The sequence below is a fragment of the Equus quagga genome, chromosome 12 (assembly GCF_021613505.1).
Source record: "Equus quagga isolate Etosha38 chromosome 12, UCLA_HA_Equagga_1.0, whole genome shotgun sequence".
Lineage (NCBI taxonomy): Eukaryota > Metazoa > Chordata > Mammalia > Perissodactyla > Equidae > Equus > Equus quagga.
In genome coordinates, this window is record NC_060278.1 from 85,581,049 (window position 1) to 85,601,977 (window position 20,929).

General features: G+C 49.7%; 2 protein-coding genes across 8 annotated transcripts in view; both read left to right on the forward strand.

The window, feature by feature from the left end:
• DNMT3B (DNA methyltransferase 3 beta) overlaps window positions 1-13,933 on the forward strand; it is a 38,637-nt gene extending 24,704 nt beyond the window's left edge. For 4 of the 7 annotated variants that reach the window (XM_046679888.1, XM_046679887.1, XM_046679889.1 and 1 more), the window contains 13 exons: window positions 854-979; window positions 1,129-1,173; window positions 2,257-2,336; window positions 2,659-2,771; window positions 3,261-3,444; window positions 4,027-4,111; window positions 5,098-5,243; window positions 5,590-5,680; window positions 6,017-6,165; window positions 7,013-7,098; window positions 9,858-9,927; window positions 10,692-10,810; window positions 12,348-13,933. In XM_046679888.1, the coding sequence (XP_046535844.1) occupies window positions 854-979; window positions 1,129-1,173; window positions 2,257-2,336; window positions 2,659-2,771; window positions 3,261-3,444; window positions 4,027-4,111; window positions 5,098-5,243; window positions 5,590-5,680; window positions 6,017-6,165; window positions 7,013-7,098; window positions 9,858-9,927; window positions 10,692-10,810; window positions 12,348-12,489 (1,436 nt within the window). In that variant the 3' untranslated portion in view covers window positions 12,490-13,933. The remainder of the gene's footprint in view (window positions 1-853; window positions 980-1,128; window positions 1,174-2,256; window positions 2,337-2,658; window positions 2,772-3,260; window positions 3,445-4,026; window positions 4,112-5,097; window positions 5,244-5,589; window positions 5,681-6,016; window positions 6,166-7,012; window positions 7,099-9,857; window positions 9,928-10,691; window positions 10,811-12,347) is intronic. The other 3 variants (XM_046679890.1, XM_046679891.1, XM_046679893.1) reach the window with 1 other exon arrangement.
• A 5,572-nt stretch (window positions 13,934-19,505) lies between these two features.
• MAPRE1 (microtubule associated protein RP/EB family member 1) overlaps window positions 19,506-20,929 on the forward strand; it is a 28,037-nt gene continuing 26,613 nt past the window's right edge. The window contains exon 1 of the mRNA XM_046678484.1: window positions 19,506-19,647. The gene's annotated coding sequence lies outside the window, so the exon portion shown is untranslated. The remainder of the gene's footprint in view (window positions 19,648-20,929) is intronic.

The following is a 20,929-nucleotide window of genomic DNA, read 5'->3' on the forward strand; positions in this document are numbered from 1 at the left end:
ATTTTAGCATTTCCAACAATCCGAATAAAAAATTCAGATATTGGGCCCGGCCTGGTGGCGTAGTGGTTAAATACGCACGTTCCGCTTCGGGGGCCCAGGGTTTGCTGGTCAGATCCCAGGTGTGGACATGGCACCGCTTGGCAAGCCATGCTGTAGTAGCCGTCCCATGTATAAAGTAGAGGAAGATGGGCATGGATGTTAGCTCAGGGCCAGTCTTCCTCAGTAAAAAGAGGAGGATTGGTGGCAGATGTTAGCTCAGGGCTAATCTTCCTCAGAAAAAAAATTCAGATATTATATTTCCTTTTAGTACTTTGAAATCTCATGTGTTTTGCACACCTTACAATGTATCTCAATTTGGATACAAAGTTTTCATTGGGGATACTTGATCTGTATTTTCATAAATGTCCAAGATGTTCCAAATGAAGTAGCTAATGGAAGCAATTGGCAGTTTTTAAATTTACATGAAAGTTGAATGTAAAGTTCAGTTCACAAGTCACACAAGTCACATTTCTTTCAAGTGGTCAGTAGCTCAGTGCGGCTCGCTAGCGTGCTGACTGTAGACGGGTTTCAGAGATCAGCTGCAGATTAGGTTTCATCTAGTGTCCTTTTTTGCTGGATCTATAAGGATGCATTCTTTTGCATCTATAGCTGTTTAAAACCCTATGAACATGGGTTAGATACATGAGGGTTTTGAATTATGTCCCATAGTAGGGCACTACAACACCAAGTGTGGACCCCTGTAATGGCCCTGATGCAGCTGACACCAGGCATAGCATAGTCCTGTTCCAGACCCACATTTCCCCTGCATCTTCCTCCTCCCCAGCCACGGCTGCCATCTCCTTCCCTTTCACAGAGAACAAGACCCGAAGACGCACAGCTGATGACTCGGCCGCCTCCGACTACTGCCCCCCACCCAAGCGCCTCAAGACCAATTGCTATAACAACGGCAAAGACCGCGGAGAAGAGGACCAGAGTAGAGGTGAGGGCAGTGGGTGAAGAAGCTAGTAGACTCTTATTACCCATTGTCAGGACTGGGCAGGTCTTAAGGACTGCTCAGCGAGGGAGTGTGACTCTGCTGATCAGCAAGGGTCTCCTTGACCCCATCTCACATCTTCTCTTTTCTCACAGAGCAAATGGCCTTGGATGTTACCAACAACAAGAGTAGTCTGGAAGGTACTGTTCTCTCCCGTGTAGTCCTCCCTTCTCATCCTGGGTAGTACTCAGTCCTGCCGCATCCTGGCTTGTCTGCCCTGCTGACATTTACCCCGGGGCTCTGTGCCTGGACCTCAGGTCAAGGTGTAGACATCTTACTGGCTACATTTTGTAGAATGAGTTGCCTGACCATCTCTGTGGTCTCCTGACCCTTCCCAAACGAGCTGGAACTGTCTTTGAGGCAGACACATGTCACCTATTGTCACTGTCAAGCTGACTCTGGTCCTTTCTCCCAGGCTGGGAATTGCCACTGGAATGGAAACTGCCCAGAATGTATCTAACAGAATCCAGAATGTGCGAGCAAGGCTTGACCCTCCCTTGCTTCCCCAGCCTGATGTCCTCGGTCAGCAAATATTTACTGAGTGATTACTCAATGCTGGGTAGGAAAACAACACAGCTCATGACCAGAGAACCCTTGGGAAAGCTTTGGTTTAGAGCCATCCCTGACAGTCCTGAGAGCCTTTACTCAAAACCCTCCCAGCCCCTAAGACATCTTCACCCATCCGGCTGCCTCCTGCCCTGGCATGCTCCGTCACAGCATTATAAAGGCCCCGCCCGCCCATCCGTGATGTGCATTAGTCCTGACCTGCTGCTGAGGTGATGTGAAGGCAGGAGAGCCTAATAGGAAAGGACCTGGGTTCTGAAATTACAGCCATGGCTGTGGGTAGATTTGGTCGTGGATAAGTCCTATCATGAGATTACTGGCAAATTGGCCTCCCCACAAATTCCCCAGAGTCCCCAAATTAAAGATAAGCATGTCCCTCTGCTGGAGCAGCCCTTGCTCAGAGTTCTGCCCCATGTCTTCCACCTGGGCCGTGCTTTTGCCTGTCTTGTGGTACCTTCTCCTCAGGGCTGTTGTACTGGCCATTTCCTGACCTCTGGAATGGAGACAGTGCAACTTTGAAGCCCTGTTGAAAGGAACAAAGCATGAAGAATCCTTGGCATTAGCGTGTAGTAAATGTTCAAGAATAGTTAGACCCAAGGCTTCAGCAGCTGGTGTTGGGGCCGTGATGGCCACAAGCTGCCTCTCTGCCTTTCTTACAGATAGCTGTTTGTCCTGTGGTAGGAAAAACCCCGTGTCCTTCCACCCTCTCTTTGAGGGTGGGCTCTGCCAGACGTGCCGGGTAAGTCCCGCCCCACCCCAGATGCCCTGCTCCTTTCCTCTCGGCTTCCCTGTCCTTCCCCAGGAGAAAGCCCAGGTGTGTGAGCATCAGGGAGGGTTCTAGTGAGGCCCTCCTGGGGCTGCCCCCTTCACAGGGGGCAGTGGTGCTGCAGCAGAGGAGGCTGTCTGCAGTGCCACCCAGACCCCGGTCAGTTGTCCTGCACAGGGCAGCAAGCCACCGGTGACTTGTTCTGTGGCTGCATCCTAGGGCCTCAGCCAGCGAGCAAGCGGGGCCTGGCGGTCCCTGTTCTCCGATTTCACGGGCGTTTCTCTCTGGCTGCCAGGACCGGTTCCTCGAGCTCTTCTACATGTACGACGACGATGGCTATCAGTCCTACTGCACAGTGTGCTGCGAGGGCCGCGAGCTACTGCTCTGCAGCAACACGAGCTGCTGCCGGTGAGCTTAGAGCCCCGCGGGTGAGATGGCAGCTGGGCCCCCGGGCTCCCAAGCCAGACCTCGGGATTCCTGCAGCCCGAAGGAGTCTCTGGCACAGGGACATGGAGCCTAATTGACTTAACAGGGCCCAGAGTTGGTATTCTGCAGGGGCTGCGATGCTCATGTCCGAAGTGGAACAGGAGTGTAGGGATGGGCTTCAGACAGGTAGTTCTGAGTGGAGAACGAGGTGGGAATTCTCCCTGGAGACTGGCAATTCTGGGGGTTTGGGGAGCTCTTCTGTGCAGAGCCACTGAGCTGGGGATGCACGGGTATCTGAGGAAGAGGTTCGTGTGCCCCAAACTACACTGTAGGCCTCTCCAGCCCAGGGGGCAGAGCAGCTGGGGCTTCGAGGAGGCATTAGGCAGTGGGTGCCCTCTCCCTGGGAAGGGGGATATGCAGGAGAGCTGCGCAATGACGAAGGCGTCCCTTCCCTGCCCCCACCTGGCGTAGGTGCTTCTGCGTGGAGTGTCTGGAGGTGCTGGTGGGCTCAGGCACGGCGGCGCATGCCAAGCTGCAGGAGCCTTGGAGCTGCTACATGTGCCTCCCGCAGCGCTGCCACGGTGTCCTGCGGCGCCGCAAGGACTGGAACGTGCGCCTACAGGCCTTCTTTACCAGCGACACCGGGCTGGAATACGTAAGCATCCCAGGGCTTCAGGGGTCTGCAACACCCCAGAAGCTGGTTGGACAGAGTCCATGGAAAGATCCATTGTATAAATGAGCATCTGCGAGCCTCAGACTCAAGGGACCCGGCTAGTTGACACATCTTCTGTACAATTCTCAGGCTTGTCCTGTGTCTCTTCCTCCCTTCCTTCTTGGCCTCTCGTTGTGAACTTTCAGGGGCCTGATGAAAAATGGTTGTAGATCTAACCAAGGCTTCTGAGTTAGCAGAACTGAAGAGCGGAGGGCAGCCTGTGACTTACTACTGTTTTAGTGGGAGTGGATTTTTCTGGGCTCCATTCTACAGATCTGTGAGGGAGGCCCCAGGTCACTCCTGTACGTGTCTTCTTGTCTGTGCATCTGTATCAGAGTCTCACCTGTGTTTCATGTCTAAGGGTGGAACGGCCATTCTGTGCCAAAGCTCCTGAAGGGGTCTCAGCTAAGAAATAGGGAAGCGCAGGGTTTGAATCCTTCAGAGGAAGGTCAGCCCTCACCTCCCCAGAGGTTGAGCCTTCCACCTGCACCTTGACCTCCATGACCTCCTTCTTTAACCTGGCAGGAAGCCCCCAAGTTATACCCTGCGATTCCTGCAGCCCGAAGGCGACCCATTCGAGTCTTGTCCCTGTTTGATGGAATCGCCACAGGTGAGTTTGGAGTTCACCTTGGGAGACTCACCTGGTCCCGGGGTCTGTCTTCAGTGCCACGAAACATCACTGGGACCTGTTCTGAGAACACCACTGGCTCTTGTTTCTCTCCTTAAACCTCTCCACTATTTCACCCACTTGGCCCTCGTTTGGTCCTTTTTAAAGCCATGTATGTCTTAGCTGTTGCATTTTTTATTATGTGTCTAGGTCTGTTGGAAAATTATTTTTCATTCCATAAGCATAGATATATTGGAGATTGATTAGGCAACTCTTCCTACTAATATCTCCAATCATCCCTTCCATTCACCCAGGTGTGGAATAAGCATAGCCAACATGTGTGGTGCCCCCGGGGCTTTGCCTGATGCAACTCGGCGAATCCTCAAACTTGCCCTCAGCTATTAGGAATACATTTGTTTTACCAGAGCAGGAAGCAATGGAAATGAGCTGTTCTGCACTTAGCATCATTTGTACTTATGTGTGTACATGGTGTCCACCTGCCAAAAACATTGACAGCTTTTAATGGCCCTCCAGGTCATTGCCAGCTGCTTGTTTTCACCACTTTGTTGGGTCCTAAAGACCTATTTGTGTCGACACAGGTAACCCATACTAGGATGGAGCCTTGGCCGTTGCTCCCAGACCATGAATTTCTTTTCTAAACATGGTTTTGGTGAAGGTCCCTGTCTGTGTGTCTGTGTTTAACTGTGCTGGGGTGGTACATGCTGGGACTTGGTCATGTACCTGGCAGGTTTAATAGATCCTGCCACTGTGCTGTACCTGATAAATATTTTCTTCACAAAACTCCTCACTCCAGAGAGCCTAGTATGGCCAGTAGGCATTTTCTGTGCCATCTGCCAGCGTTCACTTGAGGACTACCATGTCCTTGCTAGGTCTGGTCTGAGCTCTGGCGATGACTTAGAATCACTGGAGGGAGGAGCCATGGGTAGGATGACCCTGGGTACATTTTCTGTCTCCCTAACCCCACACAGGGTACTTGGTCCTCAAAGAATTGGGCATCAAAGTGGAGAAGTATGTCGCCTCAGAAGTGTGTGAAGAGTCTATCGCAGTTGGAACCGTTAAGCATGAAGGCAACATCAAATATGTGAATGACGTCAGGAACATCACGAAGAGAAACGTGAGGCCAGCCTCTGCCCTGCTGGGCTCTGCAGCACCTCCTGCTCTTCGCCCCCTGAGTCCCAGATATCCTCACACTCCCCTTTCGTATGCCCAGAGTTGTGGGAGAAGAGAACCTGTGGTCACACCAGGCTTTGTCACACCAAGACCCACAGTTTGGAAATCATTCAGATCTTAGGGAATCTGGAGCATTAGGATTTCTTGGGTCAGAAGTGGAGTTAAGAGACTTAAGTGACCATGCAGGATTCTAGAGATGGGTGTTCTTGACAGGTTACCTGGAACCTAGGCTGTCCGGCCCTCCATTCCAGTGCCCACCCCTCCCCTAAGAGTGACTTGTTCTCTCACAGATCGAAGAATGGGGCCCCTTTGACTTGGTGATTGGTGGAAGCCCGTGCAATGATCTCTCCAATGTGAACCCTGCCAGGAAAGGCCTCTATGGTGAGCATCTCTTCTTTCTGGTGGCCCCAAGGGACCCTATGTCACCTGAGTGTGGTCCCGGAGGAATGGCCTGAGAAGGAGCTGTTTGTTTCTGGCCAGCCTTACCTCTTGCCTCTATCCCTGCCCCATTGTGTATCCTCAGTCCCCAGAGATACTAATAAATATTGCCCTGCTGATGGCTGTGTCCTTAGTCATTCCAGACGACTGCAAGTGGAAGAACCGTAGTGTATTATTAGCCTTAGTTGGTGAGCGTTGGGAGCCCATTGGTCTGAGTATGGAAGGGTGGACTGAAAAGTCTGAACTTTCTGTCTCTGCTGTCTTCTTTTGTGGGCTCAGAGGGCACAGGCCGACTTTTCTTTGAGTTCTACCATCTGCTGAATTACTCACGACCCAAGGAGGGTGATGACCGGCCATTCTTCTGGATGTTTGAGAATGTGGTAGCCATGAAGGTCGGTGACAAGAGGGACATCTCTCGGTTCCTGGAGGTAGGTGACCTAGGGTCCTGATTTTCAAGACAAGATGGGTGTGGAAGGCCCTTCTGGCATTGGGGCTTGGTGGGTGTTTCCAATGTCGGGAATGATTTCTGGGTTCTTGAAGGAAGATGTGCCTAGATCCAAGGGTAGTGGAATCAGATGGGTTGGTTCTCTTGAGTACGTGGAAAATACATGATCTCTAACCTTACCCTGAACCCTTTGAAGTCAGAGCTGATGAAACCATCTACTTTTGGAGGCCCCATGAGATTTGACTAAAATTTTTACTCATCCTTGTTCTGAGAACTGCTGTTTTAGGGGCCACAGGCAAGTTAATTATCTACCTTATGATGCTTAATAGGCATCAAGTATGTTAGTAAATACTTTTTATGTGCTTAACTCCTTTAATTTTCCCCAATACTTTACAGCTTCAGTTCTGCTAAAGACATTATAGGACTGGCTAGTTCCTTCCTGCTGTGTCAACCTGGCTGGTGGTGGCACAAGCCATGGATTGCCAACACTGCATTCCTACAGCCAAGACCTTGATTGCCAGATTTCAGTTGCGAGCTGCTTTTGCCACCTCTACAGAGCACATTCTGTAATCTGGCGTGTCCCAGGGCATACCCTCTCTCAGAACCTGCAGGTCATATCTGGTCTCTTTCCCCACCATTAATATAAGGACACTAGCTATGTCCATCAGTCAGATTCTTGATGGGAATTTGTCTGTCCCCTGGCTGGCAGGAGCTGTGTCTTCTCCACAGCTGGGGGGCACAGTCCTTTCACCCCCTAGGTCAAGCCCTGCACTGGTTCCCACCTTAACTCTGACATAGGCTCCCAGCAGCTGCCTTCTCTCTCCCCACAGTGTAACCCAGTGATGATTGATGCCATCAAAGTGTCTGCTGCTCACAGGGCCCGATACTTCTGGGGCAACCTGCCTGGGATGAACAGGTAACAGGGGGCTCTGAGTAGGCCAGGTAACAGCCAAGTTAAAGGCGGCTAAGGGTGTGATCCCTGGCTGTCGACTGTTGTGAGACCGTCATATTCGAGCCTTCTAGAAAAAGCTGGTTCTGCTGAGAAATGGCCATACCCTGGGCTTCAGATCAATCCCTGGTGTTGAGGGTTGATACCTGTTAGGATGACAGCAACAACCTGGGAATCTCAGGCCAGGATTCCTCAGTCTACTCTGACTTGTTCCTACTCGGCCCTTGGGCCTGTTTCTCAAAAGGGCCATGTGCTTGACCAGACTGACAGTCTTCTCCAAGCCCAGGATGCTGATGCCTCTATACCCCACCTCTTCTCCTAGTTGCTGTCATCTTGGCAAACGGAATAAGATTGTTAGACATGTCTTTCTCCCTGCCCCTGAGATGAAGTGACCCCTGGACTGGGCCTGTGGTGACCAACCAGGTCGACAAGCTGAGATGACAATTGGTAGCCCAAGGCCTGTCTCCTTTGGATTTTCTTAACCAACAGCTTTTCCCAACTTTTCATCAGTCCTTTCATATTGAAAGGCAGAAAGCAAATTGCTGAGGATTAATTATCTAATGTTTCAGGGAGAACAACCTGCTAATTAAGATAAGAAATTTGGAGATAGTGTGACATCCCAGACTTGCAAATTAGTTAAGCTTAAAAAATTTCTCCTTTGGAAGAAATTGTTGGAAGCATAATAACTCTAGCATTGAGCAAAATGTAGAGAGAAGTGACAAGGTAGTAGAGTAGCTTGGAGGATTTTTCTTGGGTATCTTGCAATTTTATTTGGCTTATCAACCAGTCAAATGGTGCAATGTCCATGTCTGGCATGGAATGGACTCATTCACTCAATACTTGAACTCTCACACTGTGGCAGGCTCTGGTACAAGTGGTGCCATTGCAGTAGCGAACACAATAGACATCAGTCTTGGCTCTCATGGAGTTGACATGCTAATGGGGGTGATTAGAGAAGATATTCAATGATTTCAAGGTCATGGCTGGAGTAGGACATTGGAAGCATTGATGGGAAAGCTTCTCCTTTTAGCAGAGCCCTAAATGAAGGAAAGGAGCCATGCAGTTATTTGAGAGAAGAGCCCTCTAGGCCAAAGGAAGAGGGGAAGGAGTGACAGGGCATTCACAGCTCAGTTCAGAGAACTGTTTTCCTTTTTGGGGAGTGACTAAGAGAGGAGGAAAGAGAACTCAGAGGTATGGGCCAAGTTATGTGGGGCCTGTGGGTCATGGTGCCACTTAAATTTACATTGGCATGGGAGTTCACAGGAGGTTGAAGCCGTTGAGTGTATCTTAGATTCATGGTAGTTTCTGGTGGAGTAGACTATAACAGGATGAGGGTCAATGAGACAGTTGTTCAGAGGACGCGGGCAGACTATAATTATTGTTTTATGCCCTGGGAAATACCATCCATACACACAATGTGAGTGGTGGCTCCAGGGCATTTGCACCTTGGGGAGTCCTGTGGAACTTAGTAGGAAGAAGATTCTAGATAATGTGAGGGGAGGATAGGACTTGCAGAATGTGCAGATAGACCGTCTTGAATGTGGAGTATGAGATGAAAATAAGAGTCAGCAAAGATGCCACAAAGTTTTCTGCCTGAGTTGTGATAAGAACTGAGCTGTAGTGCTATTACTGGGCTCTGCCGGGATCTGGCATGGGTGACTCAAGTGAACCAGAGCTCATAGAGCCAAATCCAGCCTTTAGGCGAAAAACCTGAGTGTGTGTTTAGATCTCAATCCTAGAATCAACACAAGGTAGGGCTGTGCTGTGTCCTTTTCCTCCAGGTCCCTCAGCTCTCTTGGGTTCACCGAAGAATTGGGAATGGGGATAGGGTGTCATTTGAATCCTAGAAGGTGAGGTCAAGGAAATCTGAGAGAGTCCAGGGAGACATTTTGTGATTCAATGGCCCCTCTTGTGGACATCATTTCCATTCTTATGTCTGATTTTTTTTTTCGGGGGGCCATGAAGTGGGTAGCTGTGGTGTCTATCAGCTCTGATGCAGAGCTCTTGCTGGTTTCTGCTCTGGAGCTGCTCAAGCACTTTGGTTTCTAAAGTTCTATCTCTTCCCCTTCTCAGGCATCTGTCTGCCTCTCTGCATTTGCAAGTTTCAGTGGTGAAAGTTACAAGGGCAATTAGTGTTCAAGGAGCCACTTCCTGTCCCTCTATTTATACTCATTGAGTCCTTAAAGCCTCCTGAGGCAGCATCGCCAGCAGTGAGCCACCAAATCATGGTTTTGGGGTGCTAGGTTTAGCAAGTAGACCCAAAAGATCTAATCCAAGCTCCTGAGACATGAAGCTAGTGAGCAGTGGGGCCATGACTTGCTCAAGGTCATCACTCAGCCAGTGAGCAGTGGGGCCATGACCCACTCAAGGTTATCACTCTACCAGTGAGAGGTGGGGCCCGGACAGTAGGCATCTCCAGACTCCTCTTCTGGTGTGCTTCCCCTGTCCTGCTCTCTTCAATGGGAGCCTGGCTTTGACTAATATTAAAATTTGGGAAGGGGGAGCATTCATTCCTGGACATCAGGCTGCCCCATCAAGGGGCTAGTCTGTCCCTGGCTTCAGCACAGGCTGGTGCTCATGCCAGGATCATTTTCATCATATATGTGTTGCTAAGTTCTTTGCCAGAGCACATTTTGCAGCCTTAGACCCTCACTCCCACTTTGGGAGGTGCCTAGCCGAGGCCCCTTTACAGATGGTAGAAAATAATGGGTTTTGGCTGTTCCCAGGCCTGTGATAGCATCAAAGAATGATAAACTCGAGCTGCAGGACTGCTTGGAGTTCAATAGGACAGCAAAGGTAAGATGTGCTCACAAACGATGGTCTGTGCCATGGCCTTCTGGGAAACGCACTCGGTGACCTCCAAGCAGGGGCTTGATGTACAGTTTGTTCATGCCCCTCCCCCCACGTGGCTCCCTGGTGCTGGGCCTTTCCCCACATAATTGTTCTGTCCCATCTGCAAGTACAGAGTAGGAGAGGTTCTTGATAAACAAATAATCACTGAGAAAAGGCAACTAGACTTTCTAATTGTGAATGCCCCCTTCATAGAGACAGAAAATTTCAGCTTGTCCTCCCAGTGAGAAGTGAGTAATTATACTTTTTCCAAAAAAAAAAAAATTCTCTACTATTAAGTCATAGATAATAATATTAAGACCTCTATAAACTTAATTCTCAATGTTCACAATCAAACTAAGCTCCACTCATTTGAACCCTGGTTGACCATCCTCTATAATCTGGGTGATTTTTACTTTTGCTTAATCTTGCTGTTCAAGAACTCTGGTGTTTTCTTGGTCCCCCTGTGATCTCATTCATGGTCACTGTTTTGTTTATCTCTTGTTCTCTTTGAGGCTGGGTCTTCCTGTTCATTAACTTCTTGGCGTTTGTGGGAAGCACATAATGTTCTTGTCCTTCGGACTCTTTTTCTCATTCCCTCTGTGAGCCCAGGCTGCCACCCTCTCCCCCACCTGCCCTCCCTCCTCCACCTTCCCTAGGTGCTTCTGAGCCTTGACTGACCCAGAAGCCTTCCTTCTGTGCTCACTCCATGATGTCGTTTTGTTCTCCAGTTAAAGAAAGTACAGACAATAACCACCAAGTCGAACTCGATCAGACAGGGGAAAAACCAACTTTTCCCTGTTGTCATGAATGGCAAAGAAGATGTTTTGTGGTGCACTGAGCTAGAAAGGTGAGCAAGGCTGCACGTGGAGAGGGAAACCCCGCAGACAGACAGAAAGGGGAAGAGTATGTGGTGGAGGCCAGCCGCACAAGTGGGCAGCTGCTTGTCCTCATTCTGCATGGTCACACTGACCTTCTCTGTTAGTGGGGCACCTCTTCAGAGCCAGTCCTTATTTCCTGGCCATTCCAGAAATGGCAAAAGGGTGGTGGAGGTGAGCAATCTGAAACATGAAGTCATCAGCACCATCTGTCTGTGCTGGCTGCACTGCCCTGATGTTTGCCTGCCCCAACGTGTTGGGACGCTGGGATGTATGAAGAACCAGCTAAAGCAAACCCCACCAGCATGCCATTGCTCTTTCTCAGAAGATTCCTTCTGCCAAGTTGCTCATTCTAAAGCTGATTCCTCCTTAGCTACAGTCTGTCTTCTCCCTCTTTCATTATTTGGCTAAGTTGGTAGTTTATTTTGATTCAAAGAACCACCTCTCAGATTTTAATTTTCCTGTTCTGGTTTCAATTTTTTTCTTTCTTGTTTATTTTGTTCTTACTGTTGTGTCCTGAAAGATTTGTTAGAGTATTTTCATTCCAGATGTTTCAGTTCTACAACCAGGTTTATTTCCTCTGACTTAACAATAGTTTTCTTGGTATAAAAGTAAGTTATGGTTAGTACAAAGAAACTGGTGGGTAACTTTGCCCATTCACATTGTGGTTAATTCTGTATTTTAAGACTCAAGCCTAACATTGCTGGGCTAGATCTGGGATACAGGGGTTGGTGCAGATGGCTGTCATTATGTAGACAAAGCAAGACAGGCCAAAGGTGTTGTAATGTTGGCATGTTTCTTAACACCCATTTGGCCATTGGCCCATTGGTGTGATTTTTAGTATGAGGTTGTAAACCCAGGGAAGAAGGAGATGCAGTGTGTCGGGAAGCCTCTTAGCAGACTTGGTAGAATCCCATAGAGCAGACGCTTGGTGTATTTGGTTGCCATCTGCCATCAAGTCAAGCTTGGCCCTTGATCCAGCAATTGGGTTTGAAGAGGGAAGGAAAACACAGGATGTTTGAGTGTGTTCACGGTAAATTACCTGACCACCTGATAATTGAAAATGAGGTCCATTTTTGCAAGTGTCCTCATTCTTTATTAAGGAAATTGCCTAACTTCTCTCATCTTGTGGTTTGAAGACAGATACACGTCTGTCTGCTGGCTGTCTGTCTTAGCATTCATTCATTCATTCATTCATTTGAGGAAAGTCCACTGATCACCAGCTATATGCTAGGACCACAGTGCTAGTGCTGGGGATGCACTAAACAGACACTCTCATTGAGGGACCGTGCCCTTAGGACAATCCTCTGTGTTCTGAAGAACAGGTGGATCTGACCTCTGGGGGTCAAGAGGGCTCATGTAAAGGCCCAGTGGGCCTGATGGAAGGGATGGGACAGAGGGCAGAGAGAGCGGCGTCCTGTTGGCCATGGTGAGGATCTCCCGGAGGTGCTAAGCAAGCTGCTGGGGGCATTTCTGACTCCCTGTCTTTTTACTCTGGTGCCTCCCCAGGATCTTCGGCTTTCCCGTACACTACACGGATGTGTCCAACATGGGCCGTGGTGCCCGCCAGAAGCTGCTGGGGAGGTCCTGGAGTGTGCCTGTCATCCGACACCTCTTCGCCCCCCTGAAGGACTACTTTGCTTGTGAATAGTTCCCCAGGCGCACTGGGGCTCTGGGGCTTGTGGGGCAGAGCCAGGACCCAGGAGGTGCAGCCCGAGCTCTGCCTCTCCTCAGCTCAGCTGTGTGGGGTCACACTGCGTACCTCGGCGGGAGCAGAGCCGCCTGATCCCCTCCTGGCAGGGGAGCCCTAGGTGCCACCTCCTCATGCACAGTTCAGACCTGGCCGCTGGGAGTGGCCGAACAACGGTGCTCATTTTGTCTTCTCTGAAAACTTTTAAAACTTGAAGTAGGTAGTAAGATGGCTTTTTTTCCCTCCTGGGTTCATGGCTCAGAGAAATGATGGCTAAGATACCAAAACCACAGTGCCGACAGCTCTCCAATACTCAGGTCAATGCTGAAAAATCACCCAAGCCAGTTGTTGCAAGACTTTAATATTTTTAAATGTCTGCAGCTCCTTGTTTCCAGGAGCATGCAGTGGTAGACGTGTAGCTAAGGGACATTTTAAGGGCCCAGGATGTTTTTTTCTAGGGCTAGCAGAAGAGGAAATGATGTTTATGTCTTTCTTGAATTTCCCCCGGCACGTCCCCCAGCCTCAGTATAAAGGGCTGGGATGCGATGTTGGGGCCCATTTAGAGTATTTTCCACAATGATGATGATTTCAGCAGGGATGACGTCATCATCACATTCAGGGCTACTTTTTTCCCCACAAACCCAGGGGCAGGGCCACCCTTAGCTAAGTCCCTCCCAGCGACTGCAATGGAACCCTCCGGGGAGCTCAGGAAGGGGTGGGCTGGGTTATATAAGCTGCCATATTATGTAGACAGGTGTAGCTTCTCACTATCTTCCTATTCCCTATATGAGGGGAGTGAAGGAGGAGGCTTAGGTAAGACCCCTCCCCGACCCCCCCAATTTACCCTCCAGACTACTTGGCAGGCACACGTCCCCAGATGAGAAGCACGACACCCTAATTCCTCAGCCTTTTTCTAAACTCAGAAGCAGTGACAGCCAGGGGCAGAAGCACATTCCTCTCACTTTCCCCTCATCTAAGAGATTGCAGGGGGAAACTACAATAAAAAAAAGCTCGACCCTCCCTCCAGAGGTTTTTAAGTCCTTTTTTATTCCATGATACGTCATTTTTTACGGGGAATGGGAGGTCGGACAAGCTGCATTTCAGAAATGCTGTCGTAATGGTTTTTAACACCTTTTACTCTTCTTACTGGTGCTATTTTGTAGACTAAGGAATGACGTTGACAGGTTTTGTGGGAGTTTTTTTATATACTTTTTTTTTTAAAGAATCTCAGACTTCTATTTTTATGTTTTAACATTTTCATAATTTTTTTTTGTAACTGGAGCCACGTAACAAGTATGGGGAAAAATTGTGCCTTGTTTCAACAGTTTTGCTAATTTTTAGGCTGAAAGATGATGAATGCCTAGAGTTTACCTTATGTTGAATTAAAATCAGTATTTCTCTATAACAGTCTGGCGTCCCTTCTGTTCTTTTGCAGGTCAGATGGGTGGGTCATGGGAGGGCCTGGTTACGGTGGAACGATGTGTGGTTTAAGTAGGTCATTCATACAACAAGCACAGTGCAGGAATCCCGTGGTGACTCCAAGCAGATGTGGAGCTTGTGGTCTAGCACCCTGGTCCCCACCCTCCAGTGTATCAACATCCTTTGGGAGGCTTGGGAAAGCAGAGATTTCTGGGCCCTGCCTCCAGAGTTTCTGATTCATTAAGTCTAGAGTGGAGCTTGTGAATTCCATGCTGCTGCTCCAGGGACCACACTGGCCTAGTGAATGGGTTTCTAAACCTTGGTTCCTAATACAAGTGACTAGAGTGATTAGTTAAACGCTTGATGTCTGGAACAGTCATCTCAAGACTATTTCTTACAGCTCTTGGGTAGCTCATCAAGGTGATTAATGACGCAAGAATCCCAGGGCTGATTTCTCCCAGTTCCTGGTGGCTTTGTGGAATTGCCCTGCTCCACTGCCCCCAAGTTGTGGAGCGGTTCAGCCACGTTCAGCAAGGGCACTTGGCCCCAGTGAGATTGGTTGGGAGTGGCCCCGTGATTCTAACATAGCTGCCTGTGGCCTCACTTCTTTGGCTAGAGTGTGTACCTGTTGCAACTCCCTTCAGTAGTAACATCTGAAAGTTTACCTGGGGGCACCCAGCCACAGCGTCCCAAGCCCAGAGCCCAAGGTGCCCTAATCCTCATGTCTCACTACTTCTGTCCTTTGGTCAGGGAAAAGGAGCCGATGAAGATTTCAACACCTCTTCAGAGGTTAATATTGGTCAGCTGGTGTGTGCAGAGGGCGAAGGGTGTGTAAACGAGGTGTACAGAGCATCAGTTGAGCAGTAGTTGGACTTGGCACCTCTCTGAGCCTCTCAGTTTCCTCATGTAAGAGAGGTCACAACCATGGCCACCTCCATGATTATAGTTGGGTGCCTCAATAAGGTCAAGTTCCTAAAGGGTCTGGTCTGGAGTTGCAGTGGAGGATGAGAAACCAACTGTTTTCAGGTGCAGCTGGGCTAGAACAGCCCAGGTGTGAGTTGCCATGGTGAGACAATTGGCAATTAGCATGCTGGGCTGGCGCTCCTCTCTGAGGCGTTGAGACCCAGGGGCCTTGGCAGCCCTGTGAAGCCATCTTGTGTACAGTGCTGCACCAAATGCCAGGACAGGATGAAGCGAAATAAACAGCCCCGGCCTCGAAACCCTAAGAGAGGAGATGGACTAGCCCTCCAGGTGAGAGGCCCTTGGGTGTCCTGCCTGCTCCTGGGCCCTGCTAGGGGAGGCCTTGGAGGAGCTCTCGGAGCAGTTTTTTAATGTGTTTTCTCAAGATGCCCAGGTTCTGAGCTGAGTGATCCCAGGCTTGGTGGCAAGGGGACAGCATGATGAATGTTTCGATCTGGGGGGATGGGTTTGGAGTTTGTGCCACACGTAGGCCTTTTAAGCAGTGGCTTGGGGCTGTATCTGGGGTCTAGCATGTTGCCATGTCACTTTGGGCAGGTGACTCTTGGGGCGGAGATCACAAATCCTACCTACTTCCTAGGGCTCTGAGTGTTCACAGGCACCGTCTGGGTAAAGCCTGGTGTCTGGTGTGCAGTAAGCCCTCAAATGTATTGGATGGCATTGTGATAACGAAAGCCATTGATCAATGCAACATTAATGACTGGGTGCTGGTAGCGAGGGTAACATCAAATATTTATTAATGTATTAATGAAGTATTAAAAAGGAAGGACAGCAATATTCCCCCAGGTTGTTGCACAGGAGCTGGGCTGACTGATACTGACTGTAGCAACAGCAGCATCTGGTGTGGAACTTGTGTCCACCACGGCCCCTCACATGTTGGGGGATGCTGGGGAGAGTGGATGGGGGTGGCTTTGGCATCCTCCACCCTAGAGGCCTGTGGAAGGGATCTTGCCTGGGGGTGCAGAGACTGGTCTCTGGACAGTTCCATAGCTATTTGGTGGGGGGTCTCCACCAGACAGACAGGGTCTGCTATCCAACCTCCGTCCCTCTGGTTTTCCAGCCAGCTGCTTCTTGAGGTCTGCACTTGGTCCTTGATTCCTCTCTGCAGCCAGCCTGGGTGCTGTTCTTGGCTTCACCTCCTCCTAACTTGTGACCTTGGGTGTGCTCCATAGCCTTCCCATGCCTCAGTTGACCCAACTGTAAAACAGATGATAATATCAACCTCATAGGCTGTGTGGATCAAGTGATTTCAGTGTTCGTGAAGCACGTGGAAGAGTGCTTTTGGGTAGTGCTGAGTGACCAGCAGCTGCTTGTTTGTTACTGTTAGAGAACTCTCCTGGCAACCCTGATGTGAGGCTGTAACTAACCAGGATTTTAGGTAAGAGAAGTGAGACTCAGAGAGGTCCCATAGCATAGCCAAGGCCACACAGCCCGTGGTAAAGGAGTTGTGAGTTGGAATCTGTTGTGTGAAGCCAGTCTACTACTATTTCTCCTTGGCCTCACCTACATCTATTTACTTTTTGGGTTTGTGTGTGTGTGTTTTGTTTGGGCTACAGTTTGCCTGCCTTCCTTCCTCCTTTCTTCCAGCCTACCTTCCTTCCCTCCCTCCCTCCTTCCTTTCTGCCTTCTTTCTGTTTAACCTTATTTATTTCTTAAAATTTTTTTTATTTTAAAATAATTTCAGATTTACAGAAGATACAAGAATAGTACAAAGAATTCCTAAATATCCATCACCCAAATTTTCTAAATATTAACATTTTGCCACATTTGTTTTGTCATCCTCTCTGTATTAATATTATTTGTTTCTGAACCATTTGAGAGTAAGTTGCAGACATCTCTCTACCATTAAATCCCGCAGTGTGTATTTCCTAAAAACCAGAACGCTCTCTTATATAACTACAGTACATTTATCACAGTCAGGAAATGAATGTTTATTCACTTCTTTATCTAGTCTGTAGACCTTATTTAGATTTTGCCAATTGCTCCAATAGCGTCTTTACAGAGGAAGGAAAATAAATATATATATTTTTGTGGTCCAGTATCTATTCCAGAATCACACATTACACTTGGTTATTTTTGATTTTTACAACTTTTAACTAATTGTGAAATACACAAACAGAGCAGTGCAGAAATCCTGGTGCCTCCGGTCTTATAACCTACCTGTGCTCTCTGAGCTTTGCTTCATCCTGAGGTCTTGGCATTGCGGAAAGAAAACAGAGGCTGGCATTACTGGAGGTGGTTTCTGCATACTCTGAGTCTCTGCACATGCTGTCCTCTGCCTGGATTAGCCTTCTCCCCTTTCCCAGACCGGTCCTCCAGTTCTCACTAATATCCAGGAAACCTTCTTTGCCCCCATTCTGGGTGGGATTGGGAGCCATTCCCTCATCTGCATGCTCCGTCCCTGTGGGGGACAGAAGAATCTATCAGCACAGAGCACTCTGTATTATAAGTTCTTTCTTTTGTAAGTGTCTGCTCCATGAGCTTGTGAGGTCCTCCAAGTGGCTGAGACCTCCCAACACCATTTTTTAGTTCCATAAATTTATCATACAATTGGAAAACTCAGGCTTTAAAGTCATAGTTTTTTGCTTTTGGAGAGGAGACTCAACAATTTCTGTCTGTGAAAATGAGATTACTGTACATACTAAAACAGTTCCTTAAAGGCTCATATGAAAGTCCCTGAAGCTATTTCTCCTGCTAGGTGGAAATTCTTTTTTCTTTCTGCTCTCTGGCCTGTTGCAGTCAAGGCTTAATTGGACCAAGAATAGCTTGGATAGCCCCCTCCTCAGGGAGGAGAGTGGACGCTGAGCAGGTCACGTGCCCCTCTCTCATCTCTTTGGCCACTGTCTCCTGGGAGGGCAGATGAGTTTTACTTTGGAGGCCCTTACTCAGAAACCTCCTGTGATGCCCTGTGTCTGCAGAACCAGGGCCAAGCTCTAGTCGGGCACTTGAGGCTCTTCTTGACTTGGCTTTCTCCACTGATCTCATCCCTAACACTAATGTCCTCCCCTCAATCCAAAAGGGCCTTTAGGTAATGCTGACAACAATTAATTGACATTAATTGAATGTTGACACCAATTGAAAGGGACTCAGAAATCACTAACATTTATGGAGCACATCCTATGCGCTAGGAGCAGTCTAAGAACTTCACACACATCTCATTTAATTCTAACTCTTAGCAGAGTGAAGATCTGAACCCAGACCTGCTGGCTTTGCTACTCATGAAATTTGCTTAGCTTCTTGGGAACTTAATGTTCTCCCGTATAAAATGGGGGTAACACACGTTGCCCCAAAGCACTTAAGAATATTTATCTTTACTCGATGATCCATGCTTCCTATCAATTCACTATAAGGCTAATTACTACTATTTCTCAAATCATTTGGTTACAGGGCTCTTTGCCGTTTCCTCCTGTTTGCTTTTTCCTACCCCAACCCCTTTGCTGGGTTAACATCTCATCTTTTAGGGCAAGTATCGTCTCCGGGAAGCCCTTCCCACACTGCTCAGGTGCGGTCATCACTCCTTGTGATGAACTCTGGGAGCTCTACATACCAGAGAGACAACCAGCAGTACAGGTGGTTATAAAATTGAAATGCCTCCAGACCGGCTGATAAACAGCTCCTGCCCAAGCTCCCCACCCCATTCTTCCCTGAACATCTGCCCGGCCTTCAGCAGCTAACTGGGTGAGACCTGACCCAGAAGGGGCCTCCAGGACCCCACTCCATGCAACCCAGGTGCCCTCACCCCTGCCGCATACCGCTCCTGCCTAGCACAAAGTCTGGTTTGTGATTAAACAGCGATTTGTGTCATTAATTCTGTCCTCTGCCTCCCCTGTTAGAGTGAAAACTTAAAGACCTCAGAGGCTGTGTCTGGTTTTCGCTCACCATCAAAGCCCTAGGGCCTGATTGATCAGGGAAAATAAATATCTGTTGAACACATGAATAAATGATATCAAAACAAAGAAACCAGCTGGAAACGTGGATCAGCCTCTGATGCTGGACAAGTCAATCGGCCTCTCTGAGCCTCAGTTTCCTCTTTTGTAAAGTGGGTGTAATTCATCCTTTTAGCAAGTCTCTATTAAGAGCCTATGTGTCAGGCACTGGGACACAGCCGAGAACAGGACTGTGGAGATCTTTGCTTTCGTGGAATTTACGGAAAGGCAGACAATAAAGGCCTAAACAAATAGACGAGATGACTTCATAAGGAACCCAGAGGAAAATAAATAGATGATGAGATTAGAGGGTGGTCACAGAATGTGTCTCTGAGGTGACTTAAATCTTTCCTCAAAGCGCCTATCAAGTATCTTTATTATCCAATAACCCATTTTTGCAGAAATTCATTGTAAAACCAAGTTTTTTTTGGCTCCTGGGGTGGAGAATGTGTAACTGAATCCCGCCTTCTAGGCGGAGTCACACACGGCCCGATGCAGGATCTCATTGGCTGCGGCGGACCACGTGGCTGTATTGCTCCGGCCGCCGGCGCCCCGCCCCTTGGGCGCCTCAGCTGTCGATCAAGGACCGGGCTCCGCCCCCGGCGCGCGGCTGAGTCCCTCTCTATAAAAGGAGCCGGCGGGCGATGACGAGCCTTTACGTCGGCGCGTAGTGGGGAGGGGGGTGGTGCGTGTGAGGTCATCGCGCGGGCGCGCGGGCGGGGTCGGACGGTTTGAACGAGACGAAGACGGAACCGGAGCCGGGCACGGGCCGTGGACGCCGTCCCACCGAGAGCCGGTGAGCTGGCTAGCGGGCACGGAGCGGCGGCCGGGGCCGGCCGGGTGGGCCTCGGGCCGCGCAGGCGCCGGCGGGCCCTGCGAGCGGGGCGCGGGCCGCTCCCCACGGCGGTGCTGTTCGGGCCGGGTGGGGGAAGGGCGGGGCCGTGACCCGGCGCGCGCGGGCTGCGCTGGGGGGCGCGCGCTCCGCTCTGTCGGGGGCGGGGCCTTGGGCCGGAAGTGGGGGCTGCCCCTCGGCGGCGTGGGGGCTTCTGGGCCGCCGCTGCGGTGTAGAATCCGGACAGCGGTGGCGCGAGGTCCCGGGGTGACCGGGCCCGGGCGGAGGGGCGTGTGGTTGGAGGGGGTCCTGGGAGCTCTGGGGAGCCCTGCTGTAAGAGGCGGTGTCGCCTCATGGTTGAGAGTTCCGGTTTTGGAATCGGACCTGGGTTCGATTCCCTCCTGTGTGACTTTGGGCAGGTGCTTTAACCTCTCTGGGCCCCAGTTTCCTCGTGTGTGGAATGGGGACCATGATAATACAACGTACAGAAAGCTCTTATCGCGGTGCATGGCAAAATGTAAGCCCGCTCAGTGGACTCCTTCCTTTCTTCACCGGGTATTTGTTGAGCGCCTTCTAAGTGCTAGACACTTGTGCTGAGTGCTGGCGGGACACCCGGGAGCAGGAGGGGAAAGGCCTGCTGTCCAGGCGTCTTCATTGTGGTGGGGAGACAGGTAGGAAATAAGAATGAATACGCACGTGGACAAGACAATTTCACATAACTGCTGGGAAGAGCATGTAGCAGGATGCTGTGAACAGTGCTTTTCCGGTCCCTGCTTTACAGCCGTCTTGTCGTACTGCAGGGCAGACTGTGGCCCCCGCCCGGATTTGGGGATGAGAATCCTGAGGCCCATTGAAGGAAGGTGCGCCGAACCCGGCAGTCCCCCTCTCTGATGGGCTGTCTCTAAGAGTAGTAATAATAATAGCAGCTATTTGCTGATTCGCAACTTGCTGTGTGCCAGGCATTGTGTTAAGTGCTTGGTGCCGCATCATGTGATTTGATATCGCTGTCTCTAAGAGATACCATCTTCATTTTACAAAGGAGGGGCCCGAGACTCTTGAGTGGTGAAGTGATGTTCAGCAAGTGGCTGAACACACATCTCTGACTCCTGAGTGGAGGCTCTTAACTTACCTGTTATATACTCTCTGTACACCCCGCCTCCTTGAGGTCTAGAGCTGGGTAGCACCTTTCATACACACGCGCCCTCTGTTGTGGCCTTTCAGAATGCCTAGCATGGTTTCCGGCGCA